Source organism: Centroberyx gerrardi, chromosome 5 (assembly GCF_048128805.1).
Source record: "Centroberyx gerrardi isolate f3 chromosome 5, fCenGer3.hap1.cur.20231027, whole genome shotgun sequence".
NCBI lineage: Eukaryota > Metazoa > Chordata > Actinopteri > Beryciformes > Berycidae > Centroberyx > Centroberyx gerrardi.
In genome coordinates this window covers 25537732-25559177 of record NC_136001.1, presented here as the reverse complement: position 1 = coordinate 25559177, position 21446 = coordinate 25537732, and the positions used below count along the sequence as shown (strand labels likewise).

Here is a 21446-nt window from a genome sequence, read left to right as displayed (position 1 = left end):
TGTCTGGGCACAATGGTCCAGCCTGAGGCCTCAGCTTCACAAAGAGGCCTTCACTGAACAGCGCTGCATCACAGATAGGGGAGGAGCCCGACCAAAGCATTACCACGCTTAAGGGATCACAGAGCTTCCCTTGATACATCTGATATCACTTATGATTTTAATAATCAGGAACTCTTCATTAAAACAAGAGTTTAGTGTGTGTGTGTGTGTGTGTGTGTGTAGCTTACATCAAGAGACAGAGAGAGAGAGAGTAAACTTATGAGGCAGCGACAGCGTTTACTTCAGTATTAAACTTTATTTCCTTTACTTTTGTGAGATGGAAAAAATGATAAAAACGTACAGCTCAGGGACAACATTTCATCTAAGATAGGTCAGTGTTTTTCTTTACGTAATAACCATGAAATTAAAATCATAACAGTTTCCATGTGTCTTTGACGAAAGCTTAAAGAGTGAAAATAAATTATCGTAGCAATAATTATAACATCAAATATAACAACAATAATAGCAATTAAGCGTTTATAAACACTCTATTTACTTGCGTCTTTTTTCCATAAAAGTCCATTATTAAAAACAGGTGAGCATTGTGGTGGTGTACAATCCAGCATGTGAGGAGAGCGGTGGTTTGTGGGTACTGCAGTCTGGGTCTGACTGGTTCATAACAGAGGTGTGTGGGTGCTGTAGGCGAGTTCAGCCGGTTTTGAGACTTCCAGCACTGAAGAGTCTGGCTGTCTGTCCGCAGCGACTGTGGACAATAGCCTGGGAATGGACAGGGTGCAGGTATCTCAGTCTACGAGGAGACGAGACGGTCAGGAGGCGAACACAGCGGTTCTTTTAAGACCTCTCGTGAGGCTCCTGTTACAGGGTCAAGGAGAGGTGGGTACCAAAGTGACTTAGTAAAAATAAGCAAAAAGAATGACAAGCGTCTCCATTCACTCCATTTCCACAAGTCTCAGCCACCCGGGGACAAACAAATCCCTCTTCACATTAGCTCTCAACAGAGTCCGGTAAAAGTCTCGCTCTCTGTCGTTCTCTCAGTGAGGTCAGGCGGGACGCGACCCTCTGTCCAATAAAGTCCAACTGAGAGTCCAACTCCCCTCCAACCACTGTACAAGAAGCAAGTAGTCAGCTCAGCTCTCGCCATGATGTGGAGCCGTTTAGTGTTGATGGCAATGCGCGGGCCCCGAGATGGAGGAGTTCTGGGTCTGGGGGAGGGTGTTGGGGGGTCTTCAGTGAGGCTCAGCCCAGACCGGCGAGCGGCTGGAGTGGTGGGGGTGACCGAAGGAAGGGTGAATAGGCGTGGGAGTAGGCAGCATGTGTCCCGAGTGGCTGAAGGGGGGCAGGTGACCCATGTGGGTCATGTGGCCGGCGAGGCCCGGCGCGCCGCCGAAGGGAGAGGCCTTGTCATGCATGCACTTGGACAGCTCGTCGAAGCCGTCCCCCGCCCGTTTGTTTCTCTTGGACTTGCTGGACATCTTGCGGTTGCGTGTCTGGATGCCTTCTTTCTTCATGGTCAGGGGTCTGTTGACCTGTGGGGAGCCATACATTAGCTACAGGCAGCCAGACAGTGCCTACACTGACAGTATGAATAGTTGATTATGATGCTTCAAGTTTTCCTATTATTAGCTCCAGTGCTTTAACTAGTGAAATTTAAAATATCTCCATAAATACATTAGATATTGCATTTTCAATTAAAGTTTACATGCACTTCTTTCAGGGTAGCCTAATGGTCTGTATTGCACCAATGTGAAAAATGCTATAAATGTTAAGCAGTTGATTTGCATATATAGCTCCATTATAAGGCAAGGCACGAGTGTTTTTTTTTTTTTTGCTTTTGTCTAATTTAAAACCAAACACAGCCCTCACAGTCAATATGAATACATGGCGATGGAGGCCAGGCTGGAGCTGAAAGGACCAGTCTCAGACAAATCCTCATCAATGTAACCGACGCCGTTACACTGAATGACAGTCCCACCCCGCAGCCTCTCCGGGGAGTAACGCCCCCCATTGAAACAACGATGGATTAATAAAAAAGAGGAAAAAAGACGACCGGTGGGTTCTGCTTGACAGGGCGAGCGGGCTTTGCTTCCACAGTCTCACAGTCTCCCTGCTACTAAATCGATACGAGCTGTCCGCCCACTTGACCAGTACCGACCGGTAACCCTCCCTCCCCTCCCGTCCCCAAACCCCACAGTTAGTGCGCTTTTTCAGGCTACTTACATTGTGCAGTTTATAGTAGAGGCCGCAGGCGTTGCACACCGGGTCTCCGTTCCCGTTGCGCCTCCACAGGGTGGTGGTGGTGGTCTGGCAGTTTGCACAGCAGGTGCCTGCACGTCTAGCAGCGGACTGGAGGAAGGAGAGAAAATGCATCATGAATAATGAGCCATTCACATGCTTATTTCCACCTAGCCGAAAGGTCAGCACGGACACTGAACTTGACATAAATACGATTTCTGATACTGAGTACCATGACCATTTAGCCATCTTTAGCAGGCTTACACATTTAGAAATTATGTTTTTGAAGCGACGCTGCTGCCAGTGTATCCAGGCCATATTCCGCTTATTTCCAATATAAGGCCCAACATGGGATCAGCGCGAGACAGAAAGTTGTGTTGGAGTTAAACGGCGGCGAGTAGGATTTTTGTGAATGGAGGATAATTGAACGTTGAGCATCAAAGCAAGCGCCACTTAGACTGGTAAAATTAGCCTAGTTAACCTCTCTATTGAATTAATTAAATATAGGCCTATACTATGATTTAGACTACACATGATCAAATTTTCCAATTTGTGCAATAACATATGGGGACATTTTCTCTACGGAATTCTTTGTTTCTGTCTACCACCACTAAGTTTGCAAATAATTATCATATTTAATGAATGAAAATTAAATATAGGCTGGCGAAGCCGGTGTGGTGCATGGATAGGTTATAATGCAGGCCTTGTATAAACCGCCTCTTCAGCCCTGATCCAGGGAAACTATTCCAGGCAAGGCGTCTAAGACCACGGTGTCCTGTCTGGCAATGTGCTTTCGCGTCCATTACGGATCAATTCTTCACACATAATAAGAAACATTAGCTTTACATGCAAGAACCCTCGGGCCCTTTGCGAGGCAAGCAGCATCCAGTTTTTCTTTTAATTAATTTCAGGTGGACTCGTTGCTATTGACCCCGAGAACAACAACAACCCTGGTCGTTTTTTATGTAAAATAAAAATATATATCTAAAAAATACGTTGCGCATTAAGATTGTGCCGCTGCCCACCGAGCATGACAAACAAGAGAAGAACATAAATCCATTTATTTTCCAATCCCCGCCCCTCACGGTCTCTCTCTTCACACATAAGCGGGTCCTCCAGTGTTGTGATAATCTCTTTACAGTATATGTCAGTCTGGCCATAGAGAATGCAGCGGGCTGGTTGAAGGCGGAAACAGCCGGGAGCCTGGCTTCCTTATCTGGGCCGGGCAGATATCCGGATAGGAAACAACTGGATGCCCCTTTGAACACAACTCTGAAAACACTTGAGCTGAAAATGCAAAAGCTACAGCCACAGGGCCGACCCAATGGAAAATGTAATGGACTTTTCATGAGGAGGAACGACGTAGAGGTGGTCAAGGAAGAAAATGCAAAAAATAAATAGGGTTTAGCGTATTTCAAATATCCCATCCGAAATATCTTTACCGCGACCCTAATATTGGCCATTTCATTGGCAGGTCAAATGACAAGCTGACGCTAATGAGACCCATTAAATGTATAGGCTCCGCAGTGATGATAACCCAGTATATTAGCCTGGGCAACTGAAAAACACGAGACCCTTTTCTGGTCAAATTTAAGAGATTATACTAACTGTAAATTTTAGGTATTAAAACCTGCGATTATTTAATTATTACTATTATTATAATTATTATTATCATTCTTTTAAAATTTCTTATGAAGCCCTACTTGGATAGCCTACCCAATAATTTGTCCTACATATCTCTATTACATCAGTTGACAAACGCAGTCTTAAGTAATTAAATGATTCAGAGAATTATAGTTTAATTTGTACAAAATTATTTTTTATTTCTGACTATTTGTGATTGACACAATTGGAATTAACAACGGCCCTGGACTTTTGTTCATTGAAAAAGCAACTACTCTGGTAAAAGAGAAAAACTTTTACAGTGAGTAATGAATGTTTCAGGAGTTGGACTCCAAAATGTATCAGCCATTAGAAATAAAGGCACCATGGAAAGAAAAAAAAAATCACACGCCCCTGTTTGAGAGCATTCATAATAAATCAATAAATAGTCAGTCAAATCTTTCCCAAATCAGTTAGCGCACCAATCAGGAACACAATAGATGTTTTTTCTAATTAATAATGCTTTGAAAGTCATGAAATAAATCAATTACGCCGCAGGGAAATATCTGCAGCTTCCATAGTGTTAGTGACAGAGGTGGCTGTGCAGCTCTGGTGCAGAGGTACATCATGGATCAGAGTGTTGTGTATCCATGCTGCTTTTCATTTACTCAAGCATGGTGTTAACTAAAGCAGCATGGGCATTGGTATCAGTAACAGTATCAGAAGTACCAGCAATAATGATAGCAGGAACAATGGCAATAGTAGCAGTATTGTAACAGGCCGTGCAGGGGGATCATCGGGGGGTGAGAGGGACAAACAATTCCAGGAAGATCATAGGGAAAATATAACTTTCCTGGAATTGTGCTGCCGGCATCTGCTTTGTGCTCATATTTGGGTGCCTTCTCTCAACCTGAAGCCGTGGAGGGAGAATAGGGACTCACCAGTCTGCGTTTGGGCTTGATAAGTGGTCGGTTCTGGCCGTTCATCTTGTGGTACAGTCCGCAGGCGTTGCACAGGTAGTGGCCCGTACCATCCCGTCGCCACAGGGGGGTGGAGGTGGCTCCGCAGTTGACACATTCACGGCCCTCTGCGTATAGTTCAAGTGGAGGGGAAGACAACGGGAAATTTATATAATTAAAAAATTCACCGTCCGTCAGCAGCAACATGACTTACACACAGACGTATAGCAGCTGTCCAGCTAAATCAGGCAACCGTGATGCTGGATGAACTGGCCGGCCTGGGCTAACCCTGTAATATGAAGTCAAAGCTTCTCTCACGAGGATGCGCGGTGACAATGTCCATATCAGAGTGCAGGTGTACCCAGTCTACATGCCTGTCCTTTGTGCTGCTTGGTTGCAGGTTGGACCGTCATGGACACAGACACCTCTATGTAAACTGATCCAGAGTGGGGAGGCCAGAGACAGCCAGAACATGTCCAGAGGTGTCCAACGAGAAGAATGAGACACGCCATCAAATTAGGACTACATTATTCATCAGCTCAGTGGGCACCCATGAGAGGAAACATAAGTGTGTGGTGGTGGTATTAAATGTGCCGGACATTGTTGCAGTCTCTGATGAAAAGGTAGCGTGCCAGTTGCTCCTGTATGGCTGCACTTAATAATATTGAAACTGCGTTCAAATCATCATCATTGTTTTGATTAGGTTTGTTTTCTCCTTAAACAACAGTGACCAAATCCTGACAAACAGACTTGCCGTGAACACTGGGGTTCAGGCCTGTTCACCCAGTAATACTGAAAAAACCAGTAGGCTTTCCCACACGCTCTCCTCTTCCAAGCAGGTTTGACTGAGTTCAAACAGCCTGTTGCTAAACCGACCAATTCATTTAATTCAAGTATCCCTCTCTCCCTAGAGCATCATCTCATTATTCCTATTATAATGTCAGCGACACCCACAGTCCCACCCTTGCTCTACAATGGAATCCGGCTTGAGCAAAGGCAGCGGCCCTTTTGAAGTGTTTGTCTCGGTGCTTTTGACCTCCCTTCTCTCCCTCTCAATGTTTCGCAAGTCCTGCAACCACATCAACGCAAGGTCATTAACACCTAAAATATGCATCAGCAGTGACTGATGTATTGCGCAATGTTTTAATGTTGAAATGAGAAAAACGGGAAGATGAAAGGTAAAGGAGAGGGGAGTTTAAGTGGGGTAGCTGGGGGGTATATTACTTTTACATAATAGTATAGGTGAGCAGAGTTCTGCTTTGAGATTAGTTCAACAGGAAACCACACTGCTGTAAGGTATGTGCTGACAGCTAAAATGTCATTGTGGCATTTTATACAACAATCAATCACCATTACTGGCACTGGACATCGACTTTGATAGATAAGAGCCTTTTTTAATGTCGTGGCTGATATGTTTGTGCTACTGATTCAGGCAAAGCCCGGCCAGCTTCTTTTAAATGTCACAGTGTAACATTTCTCTGCTACAATAGCTCGCATTCACTCACATTATCAGTCAGAAAGCGCATTCCCTATAGGTGTATTAAAAAGCATTGGGACAGCGGTGAACAAATACTGATAATTACACGGCTCCATTTGGAGCGCCTTGTAAACAGTCTACTAGTGCTCATCTTTCTGTTCCTACAGCTGTCGGTTCATTCAAAATACAGCCATGAGTTGGAAAAGCTTAGTACCACAATGCAGGGAAATTGCAGTCCCATTACCGGACTGAGTTGTTTTCCAAATGTCTGCACACTAATGTCAGTCTAAATATTCCACTTTACTCTGACCATATTCAATCAGGTGTTTATCCACAGAGCCCTCACATAGGCGGAGTTTCTTTCTAAACTATTCCAGTGGCTTTAGAGTTTTGAGTAAAATTAAACCAATTATCTGCATTCTTCACCATTATAAACCAAAATGTGCATTGGTCTATAAACCAAAAAATGATACACATTAGCAGTGTTATTAAATACCCTGTCATGTGACAGGAGAAGCAGATCTACTGTGGACCTGGTCGCCTCCACACCATGTCAGTGCAGCAGGCCAAGGCCATGCTTAAAAACACAAACAGCAGGACTCTGTCGCCTGTGCTTTGTTAGTACTGGGGAGAGCAGTGGGCGGGGTGGAGGTCGTGATTTGTTCACTTGGAGGTATACAGGATATGGCAGGAGCCAGAGCGTCGTGACTCCTGCATTTTTAAGCGCAATAAAGGCCACATTTAAAAGAAAACAAGCCGAGGCACAAAGGGAACCCAGTTGAGACTATACATACACTCTTACGGTGTCCAGTTAGAATAAGTCCACAAGCACTTTTGAATAAGCCAATATAAAAGAAACAAAAAAAATGTTGCAACTTTTCCTTTGTGTCAGGAGTGTTTGATCGGTCAAAAACTGGTCAAGCTATTTTCGTTGAATTTTTTTCTTTCAGGCGAACAGAACATAAAGATATCTATTCATAATTCATTAGTTTAAGTAGGCTTAATCTCTCATTCGTCGTTTCACTTTCCTTCCTTTTAAGTCATTTCTCCCCTACTCCAAAAACGTTTAATCATGCTCAAGATGGCCCGGGACGTTTACGTTAGTAAATAGTTGACCCTGATTAGTCTGATTAGTTTCATGTTAAATTCCTCCCTAAGTGACCCCTTTTAAGTGGATGGTGCTTACAAGTGGCGAGGAGTGCAATGGGACAACGATAATGGTCGCTGGGACAGGTTTGGAGAGGAGAGGAGAGCCGCGGGGCAGAGGAGCCTGATATGGAAATTATCACCCTTTTTCAAGTGACCCACTAGAGCAACAAGTCGTGGTTTCAAGATATGACATCAGCATTAGGAATTAGGCTACTGCGGGACAGGAGTGTGAAGTCGATCTTTAATAAAGACAATGGCGTGAATTCCCTAAATTCTAAAATGTGGCAAAGTCCCCGCATCTAAAATAATTTGCCACCAAAAAGCCGCTTATATCGACTAAGATGTTGGGGACAAGTGGAACAATTACAGCTAACTGACAAGATATTCATATTTTGTCAATGTGATAAATTATTAGACTTGTAGGACACCAAACACACGCAGCTAGAAGGAGCATTGGTCCTGAATGCTCCATTGGTGTAGGGTTTTTTTTTATTTAATTTTTTTAGATATGGCTTCCAAATGAATTTACTCAATTTACAATTTGACTCCCCCTTATCAAAACAAAAACTACAAGATCAAATTTGGACTTATTTGGGGTAAACTATGGCGCGTGTAACGCCTTACCACACCCAACCGACGCCCACGAATAAAGTACCACAATTTATTTAGGCCCCAGAAGTTGTATCTGCAAGTTAAACGTCTCAAAATAAATGGTAGAATATTGAAGGACGTGTGGATTTCTTAGATTAAAACTTGAAGAGACGTGAAACTCACCTGAGCACGACCTGGCTTTGCTTTTACATTTGGGCGTAAAGCTGGAGGATGATCCGCCCAGCAGGCTCCCGGGGTGGAAGAGACTGCCGCTGTATTCGTGGGGTGTATGCAGGGGATATGTGGGGTAGGTCGGGATGGGGTGGTGCGTGGCCGAGGTCTGGCTGTTCATCAGGCTGCTGCGGAGCGGACTACAGCTCTCCATTTTCATGCCGTCCGTCAGCGGCACCTGGTACTTGATCGACTCCTTCTCGTCCATTCTCGTCGAGGTGGAGGTCGGGGAGGTAGGGCCGGGGTCCGGAGACACGTCTTTCGGAGGGGTCGGGGGGAAACTGTAGAGGTGCGGGCTGGAGTGGGACGCCGGGGTGAGAGACGGGGCCGTGCCGGAGCTGCTGCTGCAGGGGTAGCCGGAGCCGGCGGGGTGCAGGCCGGGTTTGCTGAAGTGGCTGACCGCCCATGCGTTATGGTGGTGGGCAGCAGACAGGGCTGCTTTGCCGGGGTCCAGCCAGGGAATACCGGGGCTGTGGATGAGGTGTGGTCGGCAAACTTGGTTCCCAGTGAGGCGAGCTGAAAATCAAAACAATCAAATGTATACATTTATTTAACTTTTACGTGCATTACGCACAAATAGGCTACAACATGTTGCCATCAGTCGACTAAGCATAACAGAAAAATCTACATCTCACCTGTTGAGTACTCCAAACTACTCAAGTCCGACATTTAGTGTTCTCAGTTCCAGATGTTGATAAAATGCTGCTAATTTATTAAAAATCACAGTTTTCGGAACAACGGTTAATTAGCCTTCGGTTAATTAGCCTTCAATCAAAACATTTGTCTTTTAAAAAAAAAAGAGTAACATATTTCGCCTATACGTATATAAGATAGAGCTATGAGATTATAAACTAGTAAGAGACCAAGGCCTACAGGCTGCAGAAAAGTAGACTATAAAAGTAGCTCCTACTCGCCTGGGCTATCTTTTCATCGACTGCAGCTCTCGGACTACAGATTGTTATTAGTAAATTTGCAGTTTTTATTTTATATCCGGGAAGTGCCTCTCTCTCCCTCTCCAGAAACCCCTGCCCCAACAGAGAGGGGTTAAATGACATACTTCCCTTTCCTCTCGCTGTCATTTGCTAGAAATTCCTTTTATGATTGTGAACCAGAAATGCCAAGAAAGGCTCATTTTGATAGCAATTCACTACATAATCCATGCATCGTTAAGTGTCAAATGTTTTGTAGTCATGTCTTGTGTCTTTCTATCAACAGTAGGCCTATATAAAATTAATACCCCAACACACACACACACACACACACACACACACACACACACACACAGAGAAACAAGCACACCTCTGCAAACGTTTCCATTTGTTAAAGGGTTTCAGAAAAAATACAAATATTATTTAATTTAATAATACATGTAATTGTCATCTGTCATCATAATAAGGGGAACTTCAGCAAAATAAAGTGTCACATTAAAGTTGTGCGCATCTTACCATGTGCTTGACTGTAGGTGACCCTGGCCCGGGAGTTGGTGTAGTAGGGGTTCCCTTGAGAGTCCAAGTGGTTCAGAAACATGTCAACTTCGTCCTGGGGCAATAAGGGCGCCATGGGCTCCATGTAGTTGTGGCTCAGGCTGTGGTGGTGAGAGTCCGGGTGCTGGCCGTTCAGCACGGCGTGGTGATGCGCCATCCACCGAGACTGATCGGCCGCTGCGACCTCCATGGCTAAGCTGGCCGCCTGCTTTCTTCTGAATGCGTCTGTGTGTTAGGCTATGTAGGGTTTGTTTACCTCCAAGTGGAAGTTAGATCCCCCTCACAAATCTTTATAGTTCCTGGGCTGTGAAGGTCTCGTATGCGTTTATTTGCTTCAGAAATAGAATCCTTAAATCACCTGGTCTGCTCCTTTCTCACTGATACCTGTAATGACACGAAAACAAAATGTTACAATCAATGCAAAAACACTGGCAGCTCCAGCTCTTCTTCCATGCAACGACGAAGCATCCTTGAGATTTTCATTTAATCATAGTTGCTGACAATCTTGAAATAAACTTAGCCCAGCGTTTGGGTGTCCTAAGAATTAAACGTTGAAAATAAAAGTGTGCATTTCACTGCTGTCTCGATCGTACCAATGCGTTCCGACTGCGCAGTCCGTAGAAGAATATATATTTCCTCTGGGTACCTGTTGAAATGTCGATCAGCTGACGGCAAATACAACTTGGATGTGTAAACCTCCTGATCCGTGCGGTACTCAGGCTCATTAATGAGATGTGGCTGTAGACTGATGCGACTGGCGCCAGTAAATTCCCATATCAAGCCGGGCGGGGCGGGGCCTTGGGCTGACTGTGACCTCCTGACAGCCAATCACAGATCAGCCCTGCCACAATTGGCTCGCTACATCTCTGCTGTCTTTCTTTCAATTTCCATTCCAAACAGTAATTTCCCTGCACCGAAAAACTAAAAGACTTATCAATCAGCAGTGTAATTTCTCGGGGGGTCTTTCTCTCTCATGAAGCTCACACTGAATGTGCAACCGGCTCCTGATAATGTCCTCTTTTTTACTGGCAGTTAAACCTAAAGACAGACATCTAACATGGAGGGAAATTCAATCTTCACAATATATGTCTTCATATTATAATGACTTTGAATGAATAAGAATAACTTTGAATCTGGTAATGCGCCTTTACCTGTTTGGAGCCCATCTGCAAATGATTCTTGAGAACATAACAGACATAAATTGTATCTGCTGCCCGGGTTAAAGAGGCACTGCCTCATTTTAAGGCTTTGGACTGATGTGTGAATTTTGCATCCACTTGCAAAACGTTTGTTTTTTTTTTGTTTTTTTTTTTTTTTTATCAATCTTATGCAGTGAGTTCGCATTACAATCATAACAGTAACAATAATTGTAAGTGTTGGTTTTCACATACTGCTGTTATGTAAATAAACAGTGTTTTCAGCACCTCTAAAACCAACAGAGGAGGAGTCGATTTATGACCCCGAAATTGGCCCCATTGTTTTGAGCGCCTAATTGTCTTTAATTAGTAGCAGGGCATTCCTCTTGTGAAAACAGTGGTTTTGTCTCAGGGATAGAGCGATCAAACACAGTTTGCATACTAATGGCGCCCCTTTCTCACTTGTTGGGACCAGGGATGGGCGTAAAGCCTCACCTATATGAAAACCAATTGGTGGCCATTAGCAACGCCCTCAGTCACAAAACCCACCACAGACACAGTGTCGCTAACCGGGCCTCCGCGGCTCCAGGTTTAGGTCTGTAGACTGGAACCTCGTTTCTAAAGTCTTCAGTAATATTGTTTATTTTATAAGTGATGACTGATGATATTAGCTTATATTTTCCCCTTGTGTTTAGCAGACGAGAAAACAGGCCATTATGGTGCATGGCGTTTAATTGAAGGAACATATATATATAGGAACAAAAATGAATGTTTCTCTATTCTATTCTATACTTACAGCAGAATTAGCAACGGTGCGTGCATAAAATGATTAGTGCGTAAAAATCTGTGCGTAACGTGCGTCTATGTGTGTGTATATGTGCGTGCGTGTGTGCATGAGCGTGTGTGTGCGTGTGATTGACAGGGAATAATTGGAGGGAGCTCGGAGCCTAGACTGGCCGCCACTCTGACGCCGGAGCCCCGACGTCACAGAATCACGGGGGGTGAGGGGGTTGGGGGGGTCAGCGCGTGAAGCTTGTGATACTTCCAAAAAAATTCTCCAGTTAAAAGATGAAAAGACGTTTCATAACTCATGATGAAACACTGTCCATGATGCAGGTCATTACAGGGAGACATTTGCACAATATGCCTTCCTGGTCTGATCTGATGCTACACTACCTGCTGTGTGTGTGTGTGTGTGTGTGTGTGTGTGTGTGTGTGTGTCAGTCACCAGTCATTAAATCATTGGCATGTTGCCAGGGGCAGTGAGTTGATGAGCTCAGCCCTTTGAGCTTGTCAACTCCTAAAATCAACAAATTAGTGCATGTGGGGCAGCACAGGGCCGGCCACCTGAATAACTGACATTCCACTGAGGAGCAGCACCACAAATGGCAGGTGGAGTGAGGACACGCTTACTTTAATAAAAGGCTAACAATTGGTGTATTTATTGTCATTTCAAATGCGCTTTCGATCAATCGACAGTAACACATGATTTTTATTCTGAAGAGAAACAACCAATGCTATGTAGTCTACGCTGCAGAATACCAATAATAAACACATGCATGAACCTTAATGCAGGCAGCAAACAATCCTTCCATTTGAGCTGCATCTTCACACAAGCTGGATATAGCCTTTAACAGAAAACCCACCACTATGGATAATAAGTGCTGCTCTTGATCTTGAGGATAAAACCTCTGGCAAAAGAAAAAACGAAGTGAAAGGACATTCTTGTGTACACTGCAACACGTCAGTAGCTTACAGCAGTCAGCCTGCGTGTGCCTGTGCTGCGCTCTGGCTGTGCTAACCACTGGGCCTTGGACAGTAGCGGGTCAGGCTCTGTAAGCTAGCTGCTGCAGCATGCCCATTGTTGTTTGCATGTTTGCCAAATGGATTACTCAGCAGGATTTAGCCCTCTGTAATTTATACCTTCATTAATCCCATTTGTATCTGTGCTGGAACAAAAGATGGGTAGGATGGGAGTGAGGAGGAGGAAGAGGGTGACGGGGGGGGGGGGGGGTGTTAGTGGAGAGGGTGGGGTTGTGTGTGTGGGGGGGGGGGGGTCCTTTGCTTTTCCCTTCCGTCTTTCTCAAGGACATAGCAGTGCTGTTTCACACGGGGATGCTATCCTGGAGCGGGGAACACTAGCCCTCTCACAACACCTCTTTGCACTGGGTGAGAATTGTGTGCAGTGACTGTATCGCAGTGCAGCCACGGCGGCTAATGAACAACAAGATTATCATTCCGATCCATGCTGTTATTAAATGGGATTGGCTTTATCTACCTGTTTGTTCCCATTGGGCACGGTCATCCATCATTATCCAGAGTGGAGGTGTGTGCATGTGTGTGTGTGTGTGTGTGTGTGCCTGTGTCTGTGAATGTGTGTGTATGTGTGTGGTGGGGGGAGTGTGAAGAGCGAAGAGCCACAGTGGGGCTTGTGAAGATAAGCAGAGCCAGAGAGAAGAGAATGACACAAACCAGCTGAAGCATTATTGTCCCCTTTACTCACGGCTAATTAGATGGAGCTGGGGCACTGGGGGGCTTTACAGACACAAGCACCCAGGCACAAGACCATGAGGGACGGGAGAGCGACCTGGATGCAGCTATGAGGACCAGAGCATTCACTCCTGGTTAAATTATCAGCTTGGAATAATGTCATTTCTACTGAATAGGAGAGGACACAGACACATGCACCTACAGTCCTATCAAAAAGGGTTATGTGATGGTTTTTTAGGCTTGTGCTATTGCATAAACATCCTTTTTGGTGCTGTAAAGAGCCATTTTGGAAAGGTTCTCTATAGCACCATGCACAAATGGTTCTACATAGAGCCTTTATGATGCTGTAAAGAACACTTTAATAATGTATCAAATGCTCCACATCAGCAGCATTAAAAGAACTGTTTAAGATCTTTAGTGGATCTTATTCTGATTTTCCAGTCTATTTTATATTTTAATAAATCAGAGACTTCTTTGAGGTCCCTATGGACACACTACCCTAACCTAAGAACCCTTGAAGAACCCTCTCTCTCTCTCTCTCTCTCTCTCTCTCTCTCTCTCTCTCTCTCTCTCTCTCTCACAAACACACACACACACGCACACACACACACAGCTTCACACAATCACTTAGTGGTGTTTAATGCATGCACACACAGGCCACAAGGCATCTGGCTGACTGGTAAACTGGTAAAAGAGAGATTGGTTAAAAAAAGGGAGCTGGTATCACTTCTTCAGCTGTATTTTCAGTTCCTGCATGCTGGAGACCCCATCCCACCTCTGCCTCTACTCCACCATTGTAGTGATGTGATTGCTCTTTCTGCTGATGAAAGAGGATTGCTGAAGTCATTATGCATTTTAAAGCGTGACAATTGAATACTTTGTCGACACTAATGTCATGCTGATGATACAGTAATCCATTCCGTGATCGAGGCTTTTTCCAGGAAAGAGCACCTTGTCCACGGCAACATAGACTAGGCTACATTCAAATTGTAGCCGATAACACTGACTTTATTTACATGCTCGGTGTGAATTCAATGGAATTTCAGATACCTGCCTTGTAGATGCAATATTATTATTACAATAACGTCTATGCACTAATTATTCATTTTAGCTTCATTTGGGCGCATTATTTAATAGAGTGTTTTCCAATTTAGAAAAAGAATAAAATTATATTGGCTACTCATCGGTCCTAAATGATAAAAAAGAAAAGCAGCCTAACAGACTACGCTGCCTTTGAGAAGAATTAACTTTTTACAATAGTCTACAAGTAAATAAAATTAATTTATACTAATGACAAAAATAGCAATAATACCACGTCGCGTTGCGCTGGATAGAATTGATGTTAGTCTACTCAATTAAATCCATTTTGTGCCGTTTATTGGAGCTGGCTTTGTTATCAGAGATTCTGCAGGTTAAAATCCAAATGGTTGTCTGGATATAAGAATGAATATCAAGGTAAATAATAGCTGTAATAAATTGCCAACGTAAAACCAACAAACATTATGTAATTCCCACACATTCATGGAAAGATTAAATATCATGTTGCAGAAAATATTGTTTTTTAATATAATAATGATAATAACCATAATTGGAAACCTATAGACTCTTGGATATGGATAGACTTAGCTTTAAGCTTAGCTCTATTTTTCTCATTTTCCGTGAAAAATGCAAAAAACATTTCATATAATTAGTGGCATAGTTCCTGGAGTAGATTTAAAACCAGATATAATAACCAATATTGACTTACCGACTATAAGTCTGACGTTTGGGCAAAGTGGCCACTGTAAAAGCTGCGCGTTCTGAGACAAAATACAGAAAGTGAGTCCATCTGGTTCAGCCTGCTGTCCCTTCAATGCGCAGCTTCCGCACGTCTCCAAATGCAAAACGATGGATGCGGAAAGGTGTCCACACCGATCACTGATTTATTTTTTTAAGATGCTGTCGAGACAAAATTAAACAACGCGTAGTCTAGTCATTGCTATATGAAAGAGCACTGAACAGATTTCAGCCGGCAAAGAGCGGTGTATGTCTTCCCTCTGTCCCTCCTTGCTCTCTCCTTTATCCTAACCCTCTGAATATGAGGGAAAACTTCTCCAGCCATATGAGAGGCTGCAGCCACACAGCAACGTAATGGCACGTCAGCCAGCAGCCTGTCTTCCGGGTCCCGTTTACTGGGCATGGACTGGCAGGCTATACACAACCACAGCAACATAGGCTACCTGTTCCTTGGTTAGAGGTGTTCAGTAGGGTTGAACTTGCCTGTGCGCCAGGGCTTTCCAACCTTCATATGTCAAAGACCCCCATAGGAGCCCTGTTTGATGCGATTTGCCCTAAGGAACCCCATCTGACAGGATTTTTGTTGTTAGTTTTGATTTAATATAGAATTACATAACTGTCTAGGGACAGTTAATGAAAATACCCATCTTTATACATTCTGTCATTGCGCTAACCTCTAGGGAGGGAAATAACAGTGAAACTATTACTCATTTTTCTGGGGACCCCCTGGAGCCCCCTCAAGGGTCCCTGGAGGCCCCTTGACCCACTTTGGGAACCAATGCTGTACGCGATGATACATTCAACCATTATGAGCAGTTTCAATTTTGGAGTAAGCTATAGACTAGGCTACTAAGTTTAACTTGTAAAGAAAAACTTCGATTTGAACCAGCGGATAAATCAGCGACGGTAGCCTACGTTTAGTGCTGTTTGTAAAGGTCTTTCATTAAGTAGCCTATACATAAATAGCTTACACTTTGTTTCTGATAGCGTATTTGCTTTTCATACTTTCTCTCTCTTTTTTTGTTCTCACTCAAATTTGGAAAAGACGGATAGCCCGGGTCCTAATTGGCCTACAGCGGTTTTGATTCATGAATTGCACCCCCCGCCCACTTTGTTAAATGTGTTAAAGAAGAAAAATACGGTTCCCTTTATTGACCCTCCTCCTCTTCTTTTTTTGTCCAAGGTTTTTTTTTTTTTTTTTTTTTTTAACTTTATCCCACACATCAACAACAACTTTTTTAAAACATGCAAAGCTCCTAAAATCTCCTGCACGCGACCTGGGCTCGTGCGCGGCGCTGGAGCCAGGCAGGTGCAAGGGGCGCGAGGACCGCTGCATCCCGGGGCTCGTGCTCCCTAGAGTGCACACGCACACAAAAAGCGCAGAAAGAAAAGCTATAGGAGAAAGAAAAGAAAAGAAAAGAAATGTGAACTCTGACTGAATTAATTGCATTCATTTCAATGTTTCAAAATCACCAGAGCAAGAATACAAGGGCTCAAAATATCGATATTTCACATAAAATGAACGTCAATAAGAAATAAAGCCATTATGTTTGTTCAAAATGGGCCCACATAACGAATCATCTATAAGCGCTTTATGGCACCCCGAAATATTTGACTCATTGACTTAAGCGTACAAGTAGCCTAGACCGTTTTTGAGATTAAAAAGGAGATTTAAAAAGAAAAATCTCTCATTCAGTTCTCTTCTTGATCAAATGGACTGTTTTATAAGAAAAACAAAACATCCAGAAAGGAAACCAAAATAGTCCACCAATATATGACACGGATAGCATTTTGACACTGCAGGCGTTTAGTCGGTTTATAGGCTGTTGAACCGTGAGATAAAATAGGTAGTCCAAGGGATTATTTGTTCTTCTCAAAACAACAGCTAGCATTTTCATATTAAGTTCGTGATTTTGACTTGTGATCATTATTAGGCCTATTATTTTACTTTGCTACTTGTATGAGGCCACTTTTGCAATTACCATACGCAGCCCAAACCCAATAATCTTATATGCAGACAGGTACATGCGAATAATTACGTACATAATTATGTACATTAAAATGAAGGAATTAATTAGAATCTAATTAGTTTAGAACTACAAAGGTATGAGCACAGGGTCTTGTGATCTGTCTTGCAGACAAAGTAGACTACAGATAGCAATCTGACAACAGCTCTAGCAGAGCTGAACCACCAGAATAAAAGCAGATGTGTTTTGATGGTGGCAAAGAAATGAGAAAAAAAGCAAGAATCCCCAAAAGTTTGATACAAATGAAATATTCCATCAGCAGTTTTACGCTTTGAGGAAAAAACAAGGGAATAGGCTAATTATTATCCATGTAATATTAGTTGATAGAACACAAACTAACATATTATTATTATTATTGTTGTTGTTGTTATTGTTATTGTTATTTTTATTGTTATTTTTATTGTTATTTTTATTGTTATTGTTATTATTATTACATAATTGTAAACAGTTGGCCGATCATCTTTAATAATATATAAGAATCCCAACAATGATATAATAATGTTTTAATCTTACATTTTCTTATGTGGGCTTCTTGCTCTTTTCTTATCAATTTTCTGCATGTTCTGCACGAGACTCCGTCTGTGTTTCTGCATGCTTCTCGTCAGGGACGATATTATATGCACACTGCATTAGATGCCAGGGCCCTTCTCCTTCTGATTATTACCAGGGGTAATATTTCATCGGCACCACGCAATCTTTGTTCTCTGTGAAGATAATAAATGGCCTAATCGTTATCAGCAAACTGCTAGGGGTGTCAGCACCGACCGAGGCTGGAAGCGGGGTCCAAAGTGCTGCTGAATAAATTGGTGTTCCTTATCTCTCACTCCCAGATTATCGCCGCCTTTTCAAACTTGCACAACAAATACATTCAATGCATCTAATGCATCATTTGTGGGGGGGAGATCCCGCAGGTTGATAGAGACAGATAGGCGCAGGGAATGAGAAATATTTACACGTTTTACGCGCTACCGTGGTGGAGCCAATATAGGCTCTATTTGGCGTTAGAGGGAGTTTATTGGCCAGGCCATTGGTACACACACTTTACATATCAATACACGCTATATTAAACATACATCACTGTGATATGATGCGTATCTGTCTGATTAATCCCCTCTAGTGCTCTATAGGAGGGGCCGCCTTTTCGTCTCTTTTATTTCTTAAAGCTACCTTTTGGTAGTTTTGACATGTGGAATATGATATAAACTCATTTTTTAGTTTTAACCAAATAAGCCCGTGCTGTCACAGACTCACTGAAACTTATCAAAACTTACACTTGATTAGGCTTCATTTTTTAAACATGATTTTAACGCTTATCTGCGCATAAGATATTGGCAGAAAATTTAGATAACATGATAAGCCAGAACGTCTTATAGTGATTTGCAGCTGTGATTGTAATAGTGAAAATGATTCTCTTAATAAACACATCGAACCGTGTTTCTCATTCTCTTCAGTTTCACAAATACAGGCTTAAGCTGCTTATGCAAATGTAATGTTAGGTTTCTCTGATTTCGTTGTCTGGCCCGCCTGCTTCTCTCCAGAATCAACATTTAGGCCACACATATTAGGCCTACTTTGTTATGATTTAAATTAATTGCTATGGCATTTGGGCCATATGCCGGCTATAATTTGGGACACAGTGCTAAATTTTATAATTGATTTCTGGTGAGTGCAGTTTAAATGAACGAATAACGAGCCGTGCGCGGGCCCCACATCCACTTCTCTCACGACTGACCTTTTCCTGTGTCTTCAAAATTGAGTTTATAATTTGACCATGCTGGGGGAAAAAAAAATTTGAAGGCCAAACGTGGTAGAAAAAATGGTTCTACCTCCATAATCGAGCACGGGTCATAATGTAGTATTTATGAGTGACACTTATGACAAAAAAAACCAACACATTTTCCAATACACACACACACACACACACACACACACATACACTCCCCTTTTAATACCGTGGCATCTCCACCGGCCCCGGTGCTCTGATGGTCTCCTAGACAACCAAGATAACGGTGCAGCAGTTTTCCATATCGGCACCGGAGTCTATTATAGCTCGGGATTAGCTCTCTTTCCGAAAAGGTCATACACAAAGTCACCAAACCTGCTTTTTCCACCCTGCAGAGCCCCCGCGTGAAGACGCATTCATAAACATGCATGTGTCCTCGCAATTAATGCCATTAGACTAATGACACTGGACGTTTTTTTTTCCTGCTTAAAAAGAGCAGTAATATAAATGAGGGCCTTCTGAGCGGATAGAGAAGCTCCACAGACTGAGGATTGGAGAGGTTTACTTCTGCAGTGAAGCCACACAGGAGGACATGTACTGTTATGTAGCGACACCTGGCGACGAGATGGTGTAGTAGCACCACAATACAGCCCTGTTGGTCCCCTCTGTGTGTGTGTGCGTGCGTGTGTGTGTGTGTGTGTGTGTGTGTGTGTGTGTGTGCATACAAACGTCCAGATATGTGCACACATCTCTGAAGTAAGCAAGAGAGACACAGAGAGAGAGAGAGAGAGAGAGAGAGAGAGAACAGCTGGAATGTTCCGGCTGGGATTCCCGGTGGCTGGACAGGAAGTCAGTGGAGCTCTGGCAGGAAGTGTGTTCTCTGGAAGGGCGAGCGTTGGGTGGAGAGAGAGAGAGAGAGAGAGAGGGAGATGTTTCCTGCTGGCCTCCGTTTAGAGGTCTCGCCCTTTCTATCTGTTGCCCTCTTTTGTCAGCGCGCTTCACACCCAATATATATGAGGCTTTATATGCCGATACTTCGGGTTGCACCTACTCATGCTTACACCCTTCAAATGGAGGAATGCTGCGAAGAGGACAGTGGTGAGTCGAGAGAGAGAGAGAGGACCATGTGCAGTACGCAGGGTAGGATGGTGTCACAGGATGCAGATGTCACCACAAGTGATACTTCCTGCCCATCAAAGCAGTCGGTGCCATTTTTTAATGGACTCGGACTCCACGGCCCACAGCAGAAAGCAAAGAGTTAATGTTGGAAATAAGGCAAGGAAATTCAAGAGGGAGAGAGAGAGAGAGAGATGGAGAGGGAGAGAATGAGAGAGAGAGACAGAGCGATGGGGAGGCAGAGAGAGAGAGATTGTAGGTAGAGATGTGATTTAGCGATATGTGAAGTGCAAGAGGAAAAATCTCTTTGTCTCTCCTGAGCTCAGTGGACAATCAAAGTTTCCTATCAGCTCTGGAGTAGGGGAAATTGGCTGCCCTGGGAAGGAGAGGGCCACTCTCACAGCCAATGGGAAGTGCCCCTGTCACTCCAATCAGGTCCGATAGAGAGAGTAGGAAATGTGTGTGTGTGTGTGTGTGTGTGTGTGTGTGTGTGTGTGTGTGTGTGTGTGTGTGTGTGTGTGTGTGTGTGCGTGCAGGGGTGACAGACAAGAGTGCTTTTAACGGAGAGCAGCTTTGTCTCGCTGGCCTTCATGTGATCCTCGATGATACGAAGTCTAGAGTAGCGTTCAGACCTTCATCTGCCGCTCATCCTGCATCCTGAGAGACATACATGAGCCACGGGGGCGCGTTTTTTGGCAAAACTCGCCCTGAGAGGCATGACCATCAGTGCTTTGATGGAGCGCCATGTGGCAGAGATCAGTGGGTCTTAGTGGGAGCTGTGGACAGTTGCACACAAGGAGAGCAAGGCAAGAGGATTACTGTCTCATCGATACAAATCCATACAGAGAGGGAGGTCGACATCAATATGCACAAACGCACGCGGATGCAGGCAGAGCGCGAGCAGCCCAATGTAAACACACGCACACGAGGAATACGCTTGAAGATTTTTCACGCTCTTTGCTTTCTCTGCCGTCCATCTTTTCCTGCCATCCCTCTGTCTCCCCCCTCCTCCTCCTCCTCCTCCTCTTCCACGCCAGACAAGAATGCGTCTCTCCGCACCCGGGGCCCAATCCTCCGTTTGAAGTCCCATCTCCATCTCTCTGTGCCGCGGCCTTCCTTCCCTTCCTCCTGTCTGTCTTGTCTGTCTCTCTGTCTGTCTGTCAGTCCCGCTCCTCCCCGCCTCCTGCAGCTGCGAGGAGGGCCACAGACGCGCTCATTGTCCTCCTCTTCCTCGCCCTCACGCTTCTGCGGCCGGCCAGATCACACCTGCCACCTGCACAGGACGCAGGGCCCCGGGACCCGAGCCGCCGGGCTTTCATCCGTCCCTCACCTCTCCCCTCGGAGCCTCTCATCCCCTCATCCCCGCGCCCTGTCACTGTGGAATGGCCGGTACAGAGGGCCGTGGCAGAGCGGGACACAGAGCTACTGTTGTAAAGATGGACTCAGTGTGTTT

The 21446-nt window shown here is 44.2% G+C and overlaps 1 protein-coding gene across 4 annotated transcripts; it reads right to left on the bottom strand.

Annotated features, from left to right (window-relative positions):
• Nucleotides 1-275: 275 nt before the first annotated feature.
• gata2a (GATA binding protein 2a) lies at nucleotides 276-15417 on the bottom strand. Of its 4 annotated transcripts, none has more exons than XM_078283401.1 (6): nucleotides 15099-15417; nucleotides 9687-10109; nucleotides 8195-8757; nucleotides 4776-4934; nucleotides 2218-2343; nucleotides 276-1526 (listed from the first exon to the last, which is right to left on the bottom strand). In XM_078283401.1, the coding sequence occupies exons 2-6, from the start codon at nucleotides 9913-9915 to the stop codon at nucleotides 1227-1229; spliced, it is 1377 nt and encodes a 458-aa protein (XP_078139527.1). In that variant the 5' UTR covers nucleotides 9916-10109; nucleotides 15099-15417; the 3' UTR covers nucleotides 276-1226. The 4 variants fall into 4 exon arrangements, with proteins under 4 accessions (XP_078139527.1, XP_078139528.1, XP_071750762.1 ...); XM_078283402.1 differs by lacking the exon at nucleotides 15099-15417 and adding an exon at nucleotides 10372-10465; XM_071894661.1 differs by lacking the exon at nucleotides 15099-15417 and adding an exon at nucleotides 10319-10459 and having other exon boundaries at nucleotides 4776-4921; nucleotides 8194-8757.
• Between the last annotated feature and the right edge of the window lie 6029 nt (nucleotides 15418-21446).